This window comes from Xyrauchen texanus, chromosome 4, assembly GCF_025860055.1.
Source record: "Xyrauchen texanus isolate HMW12.3.18 chromosome 4, RBS_HiC_50CHRs, whole genome shotgun sequence".
In the NCBI taxonomy this organism is placed as follows: domain Eukaryota; kingdom Metazoa; phylum Chordata; class Actinopteri; order Cypriniformes; family Catostomidae; genus Xyrauchen; species Xyrauchen texanus.
The window spans coordinates 900,654-922,500 of record NC_068279.1 but is presented as its reverse complement, the minus strand read 5'-3'; the positions used below and the strand labels follow the sequence as shown (position 1 = coordinate 922,500).

The window sequence follows — 21,847 nt, the reverse complement described above, 5'->3', positions numbered from 1 at the left end:
TTTCTAGAGAGAGGCGAACAAGGCCGTGCTGCATGTGTGTCTGTGTTCGTTTATGTTTTATGATGTTTTATGTTGTTTTAAGATCATTTATATCATTAAACCTTCATGTTGACTGTTCAGCCAGTTCCCACCACCTCCTTGCCCCTCCTGAACCTGTTACATTGGTGCCAAAACCCGAGATTTGAGGAGATAGTCCTCATGACTTACCCTCACCACTGGGTGAGGTGATCAAGACCCTCGCCTGCATCCAGCAGAACCATCATCAGGCCCTCGTCGAGCTGGAGCGGCATTTTCAACTCTTGCTCCAGTCCGAAGAGTGGGACCGACAGGCATTCCGGAGCCTGATCGGAAAAGAGGGGGTTGCAGGTGCCTCTGGAGCCCACCTTGACTGTCCAGCTGGTCACCCTTGTGAAAATAGGACCGTCCAACAATCCAGAAGCCTACCTCGATCTTTTTGAGAAGATGGCTGAGGTGTGGGAATGGCCGCCTGATCTGTGAGCGGCCCGAATGTTACCGTTACTCTCCGGGGAAGCGCAGCTTGCGGCCCAACAGCTCCCCGCAGCCAACCTCCTTGTCTACGCTGACTTGAAGAGAGCCATTCTGTAGCGGGTTGGCCGGACCCCCCGAACAGAGCTGACAGCACTTCCGCACCCTGAAGCTGGGCAAACGCTGCAACACTGCGGCGGCCAGGACATCGTGGACAAGATGGTACTGGAGCAGTTCACCACCCGGCCAAGCCCTCCTCCTCCTTGTCACACTCTGGGCCAAGTTCCCATTAATAATGCTCGTCTTACTGTATTGCACATTTTGAACAACTAAAGCAGCCGGTTGGGGTCAGATTGTTTTACTGTGTTTCACTGATCTCTTGTGTTGACATAGACGTCTGTGTGAGTGCAGTGCTGGTATTAGAGTGCCTCCATCAACAGTCAGAAGTGTGAATCCACCATCTGCTTTAAACTCACATGAGGCGTGAAACACAATTCCTCTCTCTGCTCATCTCTTCACGCTCGCGTTAAAAAGCGTGTCAGCTCAAAGTAGCTGAGCGTTCTATTAATCATGCTGAGTAAGTCATCCGCTCACAGATTAAAAGACAAGCAGCGCCACACTCTCTCTACCCACAAACCCTCAGTGTGAGATGCACTCTTTCCGGACGGATGCACAAATGTCCTCCCCAAAGTAATATCTGCCCCATCTTCTTATTTCTTCCCACTAAACTTTGACACTTCAGAACGAGACATGAGAGAGTCAAATTCAGCAAGGGACGATGTTTAATTTACATTGAACTTTAGAAATGTATTGTTTTTACACACTGTTCAATTGAAAAAGCATTTCTGTAAAGTTATTTTGAAATTAATTGTGAAAGCGCAATACAAATAAACATGACTTGTCTTTATTGATTTTGCAACATTTACGCCTTTCATCCACACTGGAGACTTTCAAAAATGCCTGGAGTCATGAGTTTGAATTCAGGGCGTGCTGAGTGACTCCAGTCAGGTCTCATTAGCAACCAAATTGTCCAGGTTGCTAGGGAGGGTAGAGTCACATGGGGTAACCTCCTCGTGGTAAGCAACCAAATTGTCCTGGTTGCTAGGGAGATTAGTCACATGGGGTAACCTCCTTGTGGTAAGCAACCAAATTGTCCCGGTTGCTAGGGAGGGTAGAGTCACATGGGGTAACCTCCTCATGGTAAGCAACCAAATTGTCCCGGTTGCTAGGGAGGGTAGAGTCACATGGGGTAACCTCCTCGTGATAAGCAACCAAATTGGCCTGGTTGCTAAGGAGGGTAGAGTCACATGGGGTAACCTCCTCGTGGTAAGTAACCAAATTGTCCCGGTTGCTAGGGAGGTTAAAGTCACATGGGGTAACTTCCTCGTGGTAAGCAACCAAATTGTCCCGGTTGCTAGGGAGATTAATCACATGGGGTAACTTCCTCGTGGTAAGCAACCAAATTGTCCCGGTTGCTAGGGAGATTAGTCACATGGGGTAACCTCCTCGTGGTAAGCAACCAAATTGTCCCGGTTGCTAGGGAGGGTAGAGTCACATGGGGTAACCTCCTCATGGTAAGCAAACAAATTGTCCCGGTTGCTAGGGAGGGTAGAGTCACATGGGGTAACCTCCTCATGGTAAGCAACCAAATTGGCCTGGTTGCTAAGGAGGGTAGAGTCACATGGGGTAACCTCCTCGTGGTAAGCAACCAAATTGTCCCGGTTGCTCGGGAGGGTAGAGTCACATGGGGTAACCTCCTCGTGGTAAGCAACCAAATTGTTCTGGTAGCTAGGGAGGGTAGAGTCACATGGGGTAACCTCCTCATGGTAAGCAACCAAATTGTCCCGGTTGCTAGGGAGATTAGAGTCACATGGGGTAACCTCCTCGTGGTAAGCAACCAAATTGTCCAGGTTGCTAGGGAGGGTAGAGTCACATGAGGTAACCTCCTCATGGTAAGCAACCAAATTGTCCCGGTTGCTAGGGAGGGTAGAGTCACATGGGGTAACCTCCTCGTGGTAAGCAACCAAATTGTCCCGGTTGCTAGGGAGGGTAGAGTCACATGGGGTAACCTCCTCGTGGTAAGCAACCAAATTGGGCCGGTTGCTAGGGAGGGTAGAGTCACATGGGGTAACCTCCTGGTGGTCGCTATAATGTGGTTCTCGCTCTTGGTGGGGCACGTGGTGAGTTGTGTGTGGATGCCGTGGAGAATAATAATGATACAATTAGATAGATATTCTTTATAGCACTACTTGTTTGTCAATGAGGATATTTTAATGATCATTTAAACTGTGTGTGAGTTTGAATTTACATACTATATAATTGGGGGACAAAATTATACCCAGAAGCCGACAAATTGGGGAGAAAAGAGGAGAAATTAAAAAGTTTAATAAATAAATACCGCACTCTTTGGAAAACTATGACGATAGGAAATGGGAAAAGTATTAGTGTTGACATGGCCTTTGAACTTTAAAACGATGCACCAATCTGGAACGCCCAATTCCCAATGCGCTCCAAGTCCTCGTGGTGGCGTAGTGACTCACCTCAATCTGGGTGGTGGAGGATGAAGCTCAGTTGCCTCTGCGTCTGAGACCGTCAATCCGCGCATCTTATCACGTGACTTGTTGAGCGTGTTACCGTGGAGACGTAGCACGTGTGGAGGCTTCACGCTATTCTCCGCGGCATCAACGCACAACTCACCACACGCCCCACCGAGAGTGAGAACCACATTATAGTGACCACGAGAAGGTTACCCCATGTGACTCTACCCTCCCTAGCATCTGGGCCAATTTGGTTGCTAAGGAGACCTGGATGGAGTCACTCAGCACGCCCTGGATTCAAGCTCGCAACTCCAGGTGTGATAGTCAGCGTCAATACTCACTGAGATACTCGCTGAGATACTCCTTTATTTGCCATGTATTCTATATAGCAGAAATATTTCTTGCTGCAGTTGTCAGCACCAAACAGACAAACACATGATAAACACCAACGACACATGACATCACATCCTGTGTGAATCCCAGCAGCTGCAGGAGAGATGTTCACACAAGGTTAAGATGTCGTTTGATTCAGTTAACACTTCTCTGATAGTAATGTATGAGCACGTTAAGAGCTGCTGTGTTTGTGTCAATAGAGGAACAATAGTGGCTGTAATGAGTCTCTCACACACACATGCTAATGTGACCAACAACCTTGTACACACACTCACAAATATCTCAAATTAAATAGTGTTTAAAGTGTCTAATCTGGAAAATCTGATAACAGCATGTGCTCATTAAAGGGTTTGATGATCAGGACTGATTACTTAAAGGGGAGCTATTATGCTAATTATCGAATTTTTCATGATGGAACATAAATTTGTGTGTCGGCAGTGTGTGTGTACACAAACACCATACAATGAGAAAAGTCTTTCTTATATTTCTACTCATCAAAAACAGTGTGTCAAAATGAACGGTTTTAGTTTCTGCTCTAAAGTGACATCACGTTAGATCAGGCCACGCCCACCTATGGTGACGGACTCCACTCTATTATCATAGCTCCTCCCCTGAGTGATGTACACAAGGTCCTGGAGCAGATACAGTGAGAAGAATATTTACGCTGTCAGTCATATCGGTTCTGATTTATTGTTGCTGTAGCAACCGAAGCATGAGCTGTAACGGCACAGCCCTCTTCTGGAAAGGGGGCGGGGAGCAGCAGCTCATTTGCATTTAAAGAGACACACACAAAATCTGAGTGTTTTTGATTTTGAGCTGAAATTTCACACACATTCTGGGGACACCTGAGACTTGTAATACATCGTGTAAAAAGGGGCATAATAGGTCTCCTTTAATAAGTAACTGATACTAATATCCAGACTGTTCGTACTGAAAGATTGCTTTGCTTACATTCAAAACATTCATATTTATATGTACACCTTTAGATAAGGGTCTTATAATGAAACCTGTGGGTTACAACTAAAATGTTATTATTTTATAATCATTTATCAGCCTGTGCACATTAAGCATTACGATTCTACTGTGTTTTTTCTTTAGTCATTCAGAAAACACTCACTGTTAAAATGAATGAATAAAATGATTAAAGCAATACACAGAAGTCCACGTTATTCTGATTATCTGTGTTTCTTTTCCTTTTCTTCCCTCTTGACGTGAGGTTAATCAGTGAATTTGCCTGCAGGTTCTGGAGCTGTGGAGCCGTTTCTGCTCTCATGTGCGACTGTCAGAACCAGAAGAAACTCTGAAAGAGATTGCGAGAGACGCCTCGAGCCAAACACAATCTGTGGAAAGATCTAGAATATCACCAGCTCCTGTAATCTAACACAGACATCTGTAGAGTCTCATAGAAGCTCAATTCATTTCCACTCATTAACAGCTGAGTTTACAGCACGTCTCTGGAAACTTTTTTACTTTAAGTTTTTTGTGTGTTCAAATAACACCAGAACTTTGGAATAGGTGTTTTTAGCCGATATTGACACAGATGGAGACAGCAGGTGAAGAAAGTGAGGAATCCGATATCTGTGTGTTTGTTTGGTCAAAGGCAGAGGGAACCGGCACTCGAGGGTACGCGGCGATCTAGAGAGCCGCTTTTATAGAGTGTGTATCCAGAACACTACAGAAGTGAGTCAATAACTTAAAGTCATTCAACACATTTTCAGAAATGAGGGATCATTTTCATGCTCTAAAACATGATTTTCAAATCTTTTAAAAAGTAATTTTTATGCCGATTCACTCCAACAACACTGACTGATCTATTACTGTTAGTTATTAAAACAAACTCCTAATCCTACATATGAAACTTCAGTGTGTGGTGGAGTGTAGTAGTGTTTAGTGGCTCTTTTGGATCAGTAACTAACCATCTAGAACACCTAGCAACCAACTAGCAAAGCCCATGCAACCAACATGAACATCCTAGCAACACCATAGCAACCAACTAGAACACCTTCGCAACAACTAGCAACACCATAGCAACCAACCATTACACCCTAGCAACTGCATAGCAAAGCCCAAGCAACCAACATGAACATCCTAGCAACACCTTAGCAACCAACTAGAACACCTTTGTAACAACTAGCAACACTATAGCAACCAACCAGAACACCCTAGCAACTGCATAGCAAAGCCCAAGCAACCAACATGAACATCCTAGCAACACCTTAGCAACCAACTAGAACACCTTAGCAACAACTAGCAACACCATAGCAACCAAACAGAACACCCTAGCAACTGCATAGCAAAGCCCAAGCAATCAACATGAACATCCTAGCAAAGCCCAAGCAACCAACATGAACATCCTAGCAACATGTTAGCAACCAACTAGAACACCATAGCAACCAACCAGAACACCCTAGCAACTGCATAGCAAAGCCCAAGCAACCAACATGAACATCCTAGCAAAGCCCAAGCAACCAACATGAATATCCTAGCAACACTTTAGCGACCAACTAGAACACCTTTGCAACAACTAGCAACACCCTACCAACTGCATAGCAAAGCCCAAGAAACCAACATGAACATTCTAAAAAAGCCCAAGCAACCAACATGAACATCCTAGCAATACCTTAGCAACCAACTAGAACACCTTCGCAAAAACTAGCAACACCATAGCAACCAACCAGAACACCATAGCAATTGCAAAGCAAAGCCATGGTGATCACTCACAACACTATAATAATATTTGTATTTATTTATTATTAACTTTTTCCCCAATTTGGAATGCCCAATTCCCAAGTCCTAGTGGTGGCGTTGCGACTCGCCTCAATCCGGGTGGCGGAGGATGAATCTCAGTCACACGCTCCAACTCACCACACGCCCAACTCACCACACGCTCCAACTCACCACACGCCCAACTCACCACACGCTCCAACTCACCACACGCTCCAACTCACCACACGCTCCAACTCACCACACGCTCCAACTCACCACACGCTCAACTCACCACACGCCCAACTCACCACACGCTCCAACTCACCACACGCCCAACTCACCACACGCTCCAACTCACCACACGCTCCAACTCACCACGCGCTCCAACTCACCACACGCTCCAACTCACCACACGCTCCAACTCACCACACGCTCCAACTCACCACACGCTCCAACTCACCACACGCTCAACTCACCACACGCTCCAACTCACCACACGCTCCAACTCACCACACGCTCCAACTCACCACACGCTCCAACTCACCACACGCTCCAACTCACCACACGCTCCAACTCACCACACGCTCCAACTCACCACACGCCCAACTCACCACACGCTCCAACTCACCACACGCTCCAACTCACCACACGCCCAACTCACCACACGCTCCAACTCACCACACGCCCAACTCACCACACGCTCCAACTCACCACACGCCCAACTCACCACACGCTCCAACTCACCACACGCTCCAACTCACCACACGCTCCAACTCACCACACGCTCCAACTCACCACACGCTCCAACTCACCACACGCTCCAACTCACCACACGCTCCAACTCACCACACGCCCAACTCACCACACGCTCCAACTCACCACACGCTCAACTCACCACACGCCCAACTCACCACATGCTCCAACTCACCACACGCCCAACTCACCACACGCTCCAACTCACCACACGCTCCAACTCACCACACGCCCAACTCACCACACGCCCAACTCACCACACGCTCAACTCACCACACGCCCAACTCGCCACACGCCCAACTCGCCACACGCTCAACTCACCACACGCCCAACTCACCACACGCCCAACTCCCCACACGCCCAACTCGCCACACGCCCAACTCGCCACACGCCCAACTCACCAAACACCCAACTCACCACACGCCCCAACTCACCACACGCCCAACTCCCCACACGCTCCAACTCGCCACACGCCCAACTCGCCACACGCCCAACTCACCAAACGCCCAACTCACCACACGCTCCAATTCACCACACGATCAACTCACCACATGCTCCAACTCCCCACACGCCCAACTCCCCACACGCCCAGCTCACCACACGCTCCAACTCCCCACAAGCCCAACTCACCACACGCTCCAACTCACCAAATGCTCAACTCACCACACGCTCCAACTCACCACACGCTCCAACTCACCACACGCTCCAACTCCCCACACGCCCGACTCGCCAAACGCCCGACTTGCCACACGCCCGACTCGCCACACGCCCAACTCACCAAACGCTCAACTTACCACACGCTCTAACTCACCACACGCTCAACTCACCACACAGCCCAACTCCCCACACGCCCAACTCCCCACACGCCCAACTCACCACACGCTCCAACTCACCAAACGCTCAACTCACCACACGCTCCAACTCACCACACACTCCAACTCCCCACACGCCCAACTCACCACACGCTCCAACTCCCCACACGCCCAACTCACCACACGCCCAACTCACCACACGCCCAACTCACCACACGCCCAACTCCCCACACGCCCAACTCACCACACGCTCCAACTCCCCACACGCCCAACTCACCACACGCTCCAACTCCCCACACGCCCAACTCACCACACGCCCAACTCACCACACGCTCCAACTCACCACACGCTCCAACTCACCACACGCTCAACTCAACACACGCTCAACTCACCACACGCTCAACTCCCCACACGCCCAACTCACCACACGCCCAACTCACCACACGCCCAACTCACCACACGCTCAACTCACCACACGCCCAACTCACCACACGCCCAACTCACCACACGCTCCAACTCACCACACGCCCAACTCCCCACACGCCCAACTCCCCACACGCTCCAACTCCCCACACGCCCAACTCCCCACACGCCCAACTCCCCACACGCCCAACTCACCACACGCTCCAACTCCCCACACGCCCAACTCACCACACGCTCCAACTCACCACACGCTCCAACTCCCCACACGCCCAACTCCCCACACGCTCCAACTCCCCACACGCCCAACTCACCACACGCTCCAACTCACCACATGCTCAACTCACCACACGCTCCAACTCCACACACGCCCAACTCACCACACGCTCCAACTCACCACACGCTCCAACTCCCCACACGCCCAACTCACAACACGCCCAACTCACCACACGCTCCAACTCACCAAACGCTCAACTCACCACACGCTCCAACTCACCACACGCTCCAACTCACCACACGCTCAACTCACCACACGCTCCAACTCCCCACACGCCTAACTCGCCAAACGCCCAACTCGCCACACGCTCAACTCGCCACACGCTCCAACTCCCCACACGCCCAACTCACCACACGGCCAACTAGCCACACGCCCAACTCGCCACACGCCCAACTCGCCACACGCTCCAACTCGCCACACGCCCAACTCGCCCAACTCGCCACACGCCCAACTCGCCACACGCTCCAACTCGCCACACGCCCGACTCGCCACACGCCCGACTCGCCACACGCCCGACTCGCCACACGCCCGACTCGCCACACGCCCCTACTCGCCACACGCCCGACTCGCCACACGCCCAACTCGCCACACGCCCGGACTCACCACACGCCACAACTCACCACACGCCACGACTCACCACACGCCCGACTCACCACACGCCCGACTCACCACACGCACCACTCACCACACGCCCGACTCGCCACACGCTCCAACTCACCACACGCTCCAACTCACCACACGCCCAACTCACCACACGCTCAACTTGTCACACGCTCCAACTCACCACACGATCCAACTCGCCACACGCCCCACTCACCACACGCGCCAACTCGCCACACCCCGACTCGCCACACGCACCACTCACCACACGCCCGACTCGCCACACGCTCCAACTCGCCACACGCCCCACTCACCACACGCCCGACTCACCACACGCCCGACTCACCACATGCTCCAACTCACCACACGCTCCAACTCGCCACACGCCCCACTCGCCACACGCTACAACTTGCCACACGCCCCACTCACCACACGCCCCACTCACCACACGCCCGACTCACCACACGCTCCAACTCGCCACACACTCCAAATGTCCACATTATAGCGATCGCGAGGAGGTTACCCCATGTGACTCTACCCTCCCAAGCAACCGGCCCAATTTGGTTGCTAAGGAGACCTGACTGGAGTCACTCAGCACGCCCTGGATTCAAACTCGCGTTTCAGTTTTCCAAAGTATGCGGTGATGGAGAGCATTTACAAAAGTCTCTTTTTTAGATGGATAAAAATGCTGTTCGAGTGTGGAGTAATATAACAAAATCAATGTCCTTCAAATGAAAATGTATTAGTGTGGATGTGTGGGTGGCCTTAGACTCTGATCATGTCTGATTGATAGTTTCAGAACATAGAAACTGAAAAATAATGTCCTACTTAAGCTCAGACAATAAATCGGAGCAGGTAGTGTTTCCCCGCTGCATTTCCGGATGGACTAAAAACAATCCAGTGCATCAAATTCCCAATAAACTCCTGAACGTGAGTCTGTGAGGGTGGAAATAAATGAGAAACAGCTGTTACTGAAGACTGCAATGTGAGATGTGTTTCCAGCATGTTGAAATACAGTCGGTGACAGAAACTGTAAAGAAACGCTGCTGCCGTTTACTATCATTCTAAATCAGTCGCTCTTGTAATGACATTTATTACAACATTAAACACTTTCACACGTCTGAACACCTTCAGCTGTGCTTCATCTGAACACACACACAGAAGTGTGATTGAAAACCCAGAACTGACTTCAGTAACTTCAATACAACACTGAGAGCAAACTCAGACGTGAATGTGTTTGTGGACTCTTCAGAAACGACACAGACCGTTTTCATGATGGAACAAACAAATCCCAAAGACAAACTCTGCTCTGAAAGACATTTTACTGACAGCACAGTGTCCTGAACTGAGATCAGTTGTTTTAAATGAAATTAAATTGCACAGGGTTAATCACAACAGTTCCAAGTAATATGTTGACAATTCTACAAGAAAGTACTAGCGTTTGCTCTGTAAACACTTTTATTTATTTATTTATTTATTTGAATCCCCTTTTCTCCCAATTTGTTATGCCTAATTCTCACTACTTAGTAGGTCCTCGTGGTGGCACAGTTACTCGCCTGAATCCGGGTGGTGGAGGACAAGTCTCAGTTGCCTCCGCTTCTGAGACACCTTGAAACAGCAATAACCAGCACTAACAGCAATAACAGCACTAACAGCAATAACCAGCACTAACAGCAATAACAGCACTAACAGCAATAACCAGCACTAACAGCACTAACAGCAATAACCAGCACTAACAGCAATAACCAGCACTAACAGCAATAACAGCACTAACAGCACTAACAGCAATAACAGCAATAACAGCACTAACAGCAATAACAGCACTAACAGCAATAACCAGCACTAACAGCAATAACAGCACTAACAGCAATAACCAGCACTAACAGCACTAACAGCACTAACAGCAATAACCAGCACTAACAGCAATAACAGCACTAACAGCAATAACCAGCAATAACAGCACTAACAGCAATAACAGCACTAACAGCACTAACAGCAATAACAGCACTAACAGCACTAACAGCACTAACAGCAATAACCAGCACTAACAGCACTAACAGCAATAACCAGCACTAACAGCAATAACAGCACTAACAGCACTAACAGCACTAACAGCACTAACAGCAATAACCAGCACTAACAGCACTAACAGCAATAACCAGCACTAACAGCAATAACAGCAATAACCAGCACTAACAGCAATAACAGCAATAACCAGCACTAACAGCAATAACAGCACTAACAGCAATAACAGCAATAACCAGCACTAACAGCACTAACAGCAATAACCAGCACTAACAGCACTAACAGCAATAACCAGCACTAACAGCAATAACAGCAATAACCAGCACTAACAGCAATAACAGCACTAACAGCACTAACAGCAATAACAGCACTAACAGCACTAACAGCAATAACAGCACTAACAGCAATAACCAGCACTAACAGCAATAACCAGCACTAACAGCAATAACAGCACTAACAGCACTAACAGCAATAACAGCACTAACAGCAATAACAGCACTAACAGCACTAACAGCAATAACAGCACTAACAGCAATAACAGCACTAACAGCAATAACCAGCACTAACAGCACTAACAGCACTAACAGCAATAACAGCACTAACAGCAATAACAGCACTAACAGCACTAACAGCAATAACAGCACTAACAGCACTAACAGCAATAACAGCACTAACAGCAATAACCAGCACTAACAGCAATAAGAGCACTAACAGCAATAACAGCACTAACAGCAATAACAGCACTAACAGCAATAACAGCACTAACAGCACTAACAGCAATAACAGCAATAACCAGCACTAACAGCAATAACAGCAATAACAGCACTAACAGCAATAACAGCAATAACAGCACTAACAGCAATAACAGCACTAACAGCACTAACAGCAATAACCAGCACTAACAGCACTAACAGCAATAACAGCACTAACAGCAATAACAGCACTAACAGCACTAACAGCAATAACCAGCACTAACAGCACTAACAGCAATAACAGCACTAACAGCACTAACAGCAATAACAGCACTAACAGCAATAACAGCACTAACAGCAATAACAGCAATAACAGCAATAACAGCACTAACAGCAATAACCAGCACTAACAGCAATAACAGCACTAACAGCAATAACAGCAATAACAGCACTAACAGCACTAACAGCAATAACCAGCACTAACAGCACTAACAGCAATAACAGCACTAACAGCAATAACAGCACTAACAGCACTAACAGCAATAACCAGCACTAACAGCACTAACAGCAATAACAGCACTAACAGCAATAACAGCACTAACAGCAATAACAGCACTAACAGCAATAACCAGCACTAACAGCAATAACAGCACTAACAGCAATAACAGCACTAACAGCACTAACAGTAATAACAGCACTAACAGCAATAACAGCACTAACAGCAATAACCAGCACTAACAGCAATAACCAGCACTAACAGCACTAACAGCAATAACAGCAATAACAGCACTAACAGCAATAACAGCAATAACAGCACTAACAGCACTAACAGCAATAACCAGCACTAACAGCACTAACAGCAATAACAGCACTAACAGCAATAACAGCAATAACAGCACTAACAGCAATAACAGCACTAACAGCACTAACAGCAATAACCAGCACTAACAGCACTAACAGCAATAACAGCACTAACGGCAATAACAGCACTAACGGCAATAACAGCACTAACAGAAATAACCAGCACTAACAGCAATAACAGCACTAACAGCAATAACAGCACTAACAGCAATAACCAGCACTAACAGCACTAACAGCACTAACAGCACTAACAGCAATAACAGCACTAACAGCACTAACAGCACTAACAGCAATAACAGCACTAACAGCACTAACAGCACTAACAGCAATAACAGCAATAACAGCACTAACAGCACTAACAGCACTAACAGCAATAACAGCACTAACAGCAATAACAGCACTAACAGCACTAACAGCAATAACCAGCACTAACAGCACTAACAGCAATAACAGCACTAACAGCAATAACAGCAATAACAGCACTAACAGCAATAACAGCACTAACAGCACTAACAGCAATAACCAGCACTAACAGCACTAACAGCAATAACAGCACTAACGGCAATAACAGCACTAACGGCAATAACAGCACTAACAGAAATAACCAGCACTAACAGCAATAACAGCACTAACAGCAATAACAGCACTAACAGCAATAACCAGCACTAACAGCACTAACAGCACTAACAGCACTAACAGCAATAACAGCACTAACAGCACTAACAGCACTAACAGCACTAACAGCAATAACAGCACTAACAGCACTAACAGCAATAACAGCAATAACCAGCACTAACAGCACTAACAGCACTAACAGCACTAACAGCAATAACAGCACTAACAGCACTAACAGCACTAACAGCACTAACAGCACTAACAGCAATAACAGCACTAACAGCACTAACAGCAATAACAGCAATAACCAGCACTAACAGCACTAACAGCAATAACAGCAATAACCAGCACTAACAGCACTAACAGCACTAACAGCAATAACAGCAATAACCAGCAATAACAGCACTAACAGCAATAACAGCAATAACAGCACTAACAGCAATAACAGCACTAACAGCACTAACAGCACTAACAGCAATAACAGCACTAACAACAATAACAGCACTAACAGCACTAACCATAAATGTAAGATTTGAGCTTTGAACACCGAAAGCCTCTTCGTGGTCTGAAATCTGCAATTATAGTTGATATCGTCCTCCTATGACCTCCAAGAGCCACAACACAATCCCCTGCCAGAAGCCCCGTGTGGCACTGAAACGCTTTTATTTGTTCTTTATCTTTTGTAATGGAGCGGCTGCAGTTGTGTTTCAGCAGTGTTACGGGCTCATTCGGTGGGGTGTAAAAGTTTGTTTGGTTTGATCGCTTCACAGAACTCATATATGAAACTTCTCTCCAAATGGACCAAAACACAGAGGGTTGTCTGATGGGCGATCCAAGACTGCCAGTTATGAGGCACCATCTGTACAAACGTCATTTGACATTACAAGACCAGGTTTTGTTTTTAAGCCCAGTGATTTGGCTCTGAGATTATTGTTTTAAAGTTTTGAAGTAATGTTTAATACCACATCGTGTTAAACGTGAGTGAAGATGATGACGCTGCATTCTTAGTGCTCGACCGCTGATGCTCAGTTCAACTAATGCACCCGTGGAGGCGTCACATTCCTGAGATGAACACTGATGGAGGCATTCATCATCTCTACCGTTCCTCTTACTGACGGGAGACTGATGCTATTCACACAAACGTTTAGCGTCGAAGTGCTATCCGGCCTTCAGAATGTCCTGACACACAGAAGAGCAGATCCCAAATCAGGAATTCCGATCTGAGCACCATGTGATGATGCCGTGTTTGATAAGCCAATCAGAGGTCTGTGGCAGAAGCAATCGCCTCGGATCACACATGAAAGCCTGGACTCGTTAACGCTTTGATGGGATTTCACAAGAACATTTAAAGATGAAGGAATTTCTTTCAGGGATTGAAGAGCTTAACACAGTCAAGAAACAGGATGATGTTCAAGCTCCATTAATGCACATTTTCTTGATCAGCACAATTTGAAGATGGAATAAATAATTGAGATTACAATAACAGATGCCACAATTATCTACTAGTGAAATGTGTCGTTATACAGCACTCCATTTAAAGGGATATTCCCTATAATTTATTTAGACTCATTCCTCATTTTCTTTCACTAAAAGCACAAATGTGTGTTCCAGTGAGACACTTGACTTGGAAGTCAATGGGGTTTAATCTGTAAACATTAAAATACTCACTGTTACAACTGGGTATCTCAGTGAGTATTGACGCTGACTATCACACTTGGAGTTGTGAGTTTGAATCCAGGTCGTGCTGAGTGACTCCAGACAGGTCTCCTTAGCAATGGAGGGTAGAGTTGCATAGGGTAACCAAATTCTCCCGGTTGCTAGGGAGCGTAGAGTCGCATAGGGTAACCAAATTGGCTCAGTTACTATGGAGGGTAGAGTCACATGGGGTAACCAAATTGGCTCAGTTGCTATGGAGAGTAGAGTTACATGGGGTAACCAAATTGGCTCGGTTGCTATGGAGGGTAGAGTCACATGGGGTAACCAAATTGGCTCGGTTGTTATGGAGGGTAGAGTCACATGGGGTAACCAAATTGGCTCAGTTGCTATGGAGGGTAGAGTCACATGGGGTAACCAAATTGGCTCGGTTGCTAGGGAGGATAGAGTCACATGGGGTAACCAAATTGGCTCAGTTGCTATGGAGGGTAGAGTCACATGGGGTAACCAAATTGGCTCAGATGCTATGGAGGGTAGAGTCACATGGGGTAACCAAATTGGCTCGGTTGCTAGGGAGGGTAGAGTCACATGGGGTAACCAAATTGTCCCGGTTGCTAGGGAGGGTAGAGTCACATGGGGTAACCAAATTGGCTCGGTTGCTAGGGAGGGTAGATTCACATGGGGTAACCAAATTGGCTCAGTTGCTATGGAGGGTAGAGTCACATGGGGTAACCAAATTGGCCCGGTTGCTAGGGAGGGTAGAGTCACATGGGGTAACCAAATTGGCCCGGTTGCTAGGGAGGGTAGAGTCACATGGGGTAACCAAATTGGCCCGGTTGCTAGGGAAGGTAGAGTCACATGGGGTAACCAAATTGTCCCGGTTGCTAGGGAGGGTTGAGTCACATGGGGTAACCTCCTCGTGGTGGTGATTAGTGGTTCTCGCTCTCAATGGGGCGTGTGGTGAGTTGTGTGTGGATCGTGGAGAGTAGCATGAGTCTCCACATGCTGTGAGTCTCCGTGGTGTCATGCACAACGAGTCACGTGATCAGATGCGCCGATTGACGGTCTCAGAAGCGGAGGCAACTGAGACTCATCCTCCGCCACCCGGATTGCGGCGAGTAACCGCGCCACCATGAGGACCTGCTAAGTAGCGGCAATTGGGCATTCCAACATTGGGAGAAAATACTCTCTGTTTCAAAAGTATAGACACAAAACGTAAACAATATGTGCGTTTACATGATTTTCCTGTCATAAAATCACTTAATAACTGCATCTGTTTAAAGTTATAGCCAATTTTGCCACTTTGTTGCCATGACGCAAGTCTATAACCCTAGAAAGTGTTTTTATTACACTAAAATCACGTAGAACAGATTTTAGCACACTGTTGACATGATAACACGTGTAACTATCGTTTGTTCTGTCTGTTTTTGTTTGTGCCTTGTTTAAACATTGTTTTAAATTATTTGGACACTCGGATTAACTTTTCAGCTGCCAATAACAGTCTAGAAGTGTCAGCTCCATTGAACATATTTTACTATATCTTAAACCAATTGCACAGAATTCCATATTTCTGCCCAAATCAGCAGATCTGAAAATGTGAAGTGATCGGCAGATTGTGTCTGAGCCCATGTGAGTGTCTCTGGTAGCGTCTGGCTCTGGCGCTTGTGCTTTTGAGCATTAGGTGAAATTGCCACGATTAATCCCTTTAGTTCTGTATCAGCATTAGCACAAATTCCAGCAGCCGCTGCATAATACGCCTGCGTCTGTGCTTTGAAGGACTCGTGTAATTGCAGGGGTCTAATAGGCCGACACCCGTCTTGCTTCAACAAGAGGGTTTTGAGTCAAATTCAGACACAAACCATTACGCTCAAATCTGTTTTAATAACACAAGACACTCCAAAATCAGACTGTTTGTTCAGCTGACGCAGCTAGCAGCCGCAGAGGACCGCTCCTGTACGCTACAGAGGTTAAGCAGTAAACTCGTTCTCTGATCGCACGTTCACTGGTTTATCTCTGAAGACAGAGAGACATCTCAGACTCCTGCAACAGAGGAATAGTGCACAAGACATCAGCAGTAGATCACAATCACTGCAATAATCTTACATTTGTCCTCTCAACACAATGTCTTAAAACTGATGCTCATTTTAGGGTTAGGGTCAGCCCTGTTTTGACTCAAAACCACAGACAGAGTGACTTACAGTAGCAAAACATGACACAATAAACCACAACTACAACAAGCGACGAGCAGGGATGGATTACCGACCGGGCCAGTGCCAAGGGGCCCCTGACTGCCCGGGGGCCCTTGACTACCAGGGGCCCTTGACTGCCTGGGGGCCCTTGACTACCAGGGGCCCTTGACTACCAGGGTCCCTTGACTACCAGGGGCCCTTGACTGCCCGGGGGCCCTTGACTACCAGTGGCCCTTGACTGCCCGGGGGCCCTTGACTACCAGGGGCCCTTGACTGCCCGGGGGCCCTTGACTACCAAGGGCCCTTGACTGCCTGGGGGCCCTTGACTGCCCGGGGTCCCTTGACTACCAGGGGCCCTTGACTGCCCGGCGGCCCTTGACTACCTAGGCAGGGGTAACTTGGGGCAAGACATACAGAATCATTTGCTACTTGCTTCTGACTAAAGGCCAGTTTATACTTCTGTGTCGAAACTACAAAGCCTTTCCAAAAATGTAACTATGCGCTGCTTCTATGCAGACCACGACAGCTGTGATTGGTCCGTGTTGTAACCAGAGAGCATCCCCCAGGAGAGGCTTCACATTTTCTCCCGGATTATTTTGAGATCAGTGCATCAAATCACATTATAGCTGAGACCCCTTCCATTCACCGGAACACGGCGGGGCGTTCCGTCCGCCAGGAGCCGGAGGTCTGCCTCCGATCCTCCCAGGGAAGGTGCGGCTGTCGTCCATTAGAGGGTGGAGGAGTGGCCAAGGACTAAGCTACACCGTTTCGGAGAACCGGCGAGTAAGTTCTTTTTTCTCTCTCTCCCACTGCCGCTCCGATCACCGTTTTTATTTCCCTCACCTTCTCCCCTCCGTCATCCAGGTAGACGGGGATGACCTGCCGGCAGACGGGGCGCAAGGCACGCCCCTGCCCGGTTACGCCATGCCAGGGGCTCCCTGGCCTAAGAGAATGAGGGAGGAATGTGGCAGGGCATAGGGTGGGTCGGGTCGTGATTCCGCACATCCGCCCCCTAATCAGGCTAATCAAGCCTCAGAGAGGGACAAGGACGACCGGAGACGACAGTGCGACAGAGAGAGAGATTTACGGACAGCTACCCGACACCTGTGTGTGTGTTTGCCTCCTTTCCATTAATCCCTTTACAACCTGCTTATGACAATGTACAATCCACTATACACACTCACTGACCTGAGAGAAGTTGAGTCCATTCAGAGGGTGGCACTGCTCCTCAACCCTCTCCACGGCTCCCGTCTTCTTCTTCATCCGCTCCGCTTCCTGCGCTAGATATAGATCCAACACGGGAACGCCGCGAGTCTTTATATCCGCCTCTGTCAAAGAGTTCACCATCAGCATCACCCACACCGGCCGCTTGCGCTCCCAGTTTCCTGCTATGGCATTGAACAGGTAGTCTGCGTACAGGCCCTTGCCACGCTGATCTGGGGTCATCCACGAGGGCATCATGAGTTTGACATACTCCAGGTGTCTCTTGAGCCGCCGGTAGATGTCTTTGGGCAGCACATCCTGTAGATTCTCACCCTGCGGCAGGAGCTGACAGCTCGTCAACGCTGAGATGGTGTACGGGTCGGTCAGGTCCAACTCGAAGTACACGATGTTGCTCTCCTGGAAGGCCTTTTTGGAGTTCGCTGGGATATAGTCCCACACGCGTGTGTAGGGAACATGAATCGTGCCATAGAAATAAGAGGGCGGGTCTCGCTTTATAGTCCACAGGAAGGAGTTGAGCTCGCTTTGCTGTCAGAGAGAGAGAGATTTATCAACAACAGAAATACATTGACAGAGTTTTTGATGGCTGATATCTAGAGAGTCTCTGAGTGGCTGAAGGAACATATAAACCTCAGGGCCGTTTCTAGGCAGAGGCAAACTATGCGGTCGCCTAGGGTGCCATCTGCTTGGGGGGCGCAAATGTGTAAAGCTAAGCATACACTACATGACTTATAGCTGTAACGCATTAAATATAACCGCATTAAAGATGTAACGCATTAAATATAACCGCATTAAACATGTAACGCATTAACTATAACCGCATTAAAGATGTAACGCATTTAATATAACCGCATTAAAGATGTAACGCATTAAATATAACCGCATTAAAGATATGACGCATTAAATATAACCGCATTAAAGATGTGACGCATTTAATATAACCGCATTATAGATGTAACGCATTAAATATAACCACAGTAAAGATGTGACGCATTAAATATAACCGCATTAAAGATTTAACGCATTAAATATAACCGCATTTAAGATGTAACGCATTAAATATAACTGCATTAAAGATGTAACGCCGGGTGTTTCCTTTAAAGACACTCGACACGCAAGTTTTCTCCAGCTCTACTTATTCCACAACGAGAATGCTTCTGTATTCACTTATTTGGCATTTGTGTATAATTCCCCTCAAAAGCTGTTTGTAAAGTTTATTGTGCATCTGTGATCGGAGTAATTCTTCCTCTCATCAGTCGTGAACTGCAGTGCTGCTCTCACATGTCATCATTACAGTTTAATGTGATCTCATGTTACCTTAAATTACATCATTAGAACGAATATTCCACAAACATTTTTGTTGACCATTTTTAATTTTTTACATTCTCGATAACGTCGGCTAATCATTTCAGCCCTAGTTTACTTGATCATGCAAGTGTTTCAAAGCTGCTGAATTTACAGGCAAATATAAATATATATATATATATATATATACAAAGTATGTTTGTTTATTACTGTTTGTTTCAGTCACACTCTGTGCATACACAACACTGCACTAGCTCGAGGTAAAATAAGCTTCGTTCATATGTCTGTTCTTCAAATCAGTTTAGCTGAGTGTGAAATGTAGGAAATGACTCTTCTGCCCGATGTTTATTGAGAAGTTGATTATGTATCAATAGTTAATATGTCATTAGTGCAACACTTGAGGGATACACGTCCAGACTAACAGTCCTCCAGGAACAACTCTTCACAGGCCTTTTGTCCCGTCTCACACTTTCCAAACGAGTCACAGAAATGCTTTTGAATGCATACTGAATATTTCACAAACGCTGTACAGATAACTGTTTTATTTATACTAAATATGACATTATATCATGAGATTGATCTCTCAGTAAAACACAGGATTGTGTTAAGTGTTCAATAAAGTGAGTCTATACTGCAACACTGAAATGAGATCAAATAATGTTGTTATTTGAGAGTTTAAAGATATTTTAATTCATGCAATCCTGTGATTTAAATCAACTGAATGCAACAGTGTGTGCACATAGACTATATTTCACTTAAAGCGTGCAACACACATTATATCACATTCGTTGTTGGCAATACAAATGATTAAGAAACATAATTAGACCTACATGATTAAATTGCATGTCAGAATATTAGTTTATAAATTGACACGCAACTTTCGGAGATACTTGTGTTGAACGTTCATGAACACTGAGCATGTTTTTTAATGACTAATAAAAGCGTTTTAGAAACACTTTATAATTGCAATCATTGATGTTTGTTATTGGTTCCTAATGCACAACCTCATGTTAACACAACTATTCATTTTAAACATGCATTTATGATTAAATTAACATTAGTCAAGATTATAAAATGCTGAAATAGTATTATTCATGAAGTGAACTTCTGTTAACAAATACAACATAATTATGTATAAACCATATATATATATTTACAGCATTTATAATTCTTGGTTAATGTTTAATAACAGAACTACAGCTCATAATGCATGAACTAATGTGAACATCTACTAATGCATTGTTTTGAAAATGAAAAGTTGCATTTTGTTCATTGTCAGTAACAAATACAATCTTTAATGTAACGCGTTACTTGTAACTTATTTCTCAAGTGTAATGACTTACTTGTGTATTGAGCTGACAGATGGATGAGTCTCTGTGGTGGAACTGATCAGCTCTCACCATCATCACTATGAAGCAGGTTTGAAGAAAAGAGCTCATCATCATCATCATCATCATCATCATCATCAGCGGTGCACCTAAAGCTCATGAAGCTTCACCAAACTCAAGCCGTGTCCGATCAAACCATCCGAGCAGAAGTAAAACAGATGCAAGTCCATGTGTCCCGTTCATCATCCTGCAGAAGATCTGAACTTCAATGACCGGATGATTGTGTTACATGACGTCATTAATATGAATGTCGCTCACACACTCTGATTGTGACTCATTTCCCACAGAAAGTCACTTTGGTGGAGTGTGTGTGTGTGTGTTTTATAAACTCCAGGAGATCTCACACACACATCCTGATGGGTCCAAACACGAGCACGCACACACACACACACACACACACACGCGCGCACACACACTCAACAAGTTTTCACTCCATCACGCCACTCGAGATCCGCGGCAGGTCTTTGTGTTCCTCCTCGAAAATGATCAATGAATCGATTCACTCCGAACACGCGATCCGGTCCGTCTGTGGCGAGTCAACAAGTGTGTGTGTGTGTGTGTGTGTGTGTGTGTGTGTGTGTGTGTGTGTGTGTGAGTCAGAGGGGGGCTTTACCTTCCCCCAGCCCCTCATTCACCCCCTCACAGGGCATATAATGTGATGTGACCCCCGCGGCACTGCTGGAGGAGGAGCGCGAGCGAGCAAAAACAATCTCGCCACAACTTTAAGCACTTTATTGGAATAACTGTGTGCACGCTTTTGCATATCACCAAAACACACATGCACCGACCCAAACAATGATAGAGAAAAATAATGTGCCAGTGATGGTAATAAAATACACTTTACAATGAAGTTCGGTAGTAAATGATTTAGATATCATGAACTAACAATGAGATATTTTACAGACACTATATTG

General features: G+C 46.5%; 1 protein-coding gene across 2 annotated transcripts in view; it reads right to left on the bottom strand.

Moving 5' to 3' along the window:
• Positions 1-21,295, bottom strand: part of LOC127643257 (metalloprotease TIKI1-like) — an 80,703-nt gene extending 59,408 nt beyond the window's left edge. For both annotated transcript variants that reach the window (XM_052125927.1, XM_052125928.1), the window contains exons 1-2: positions 20,889-21,295; positions 18,208-18,768 (exon numbers count right to left, since the gene is read on the bottom strand). In XM_052125927.1, coding sequence (XP_051981887.1) covers positions 18,208-18,768; positions 20,889-21,011 — 684 coding nt within the window. In that variant the 5' untranslated portion in view covers positions 21,012-21,295. The remainder of the gene's footprint in view (positions 1-18,207; positions 18,769-20,888) is intronic.
• Between the last annotated feature and the right edge of the window lie 552 nt (positions 21,296-21,847).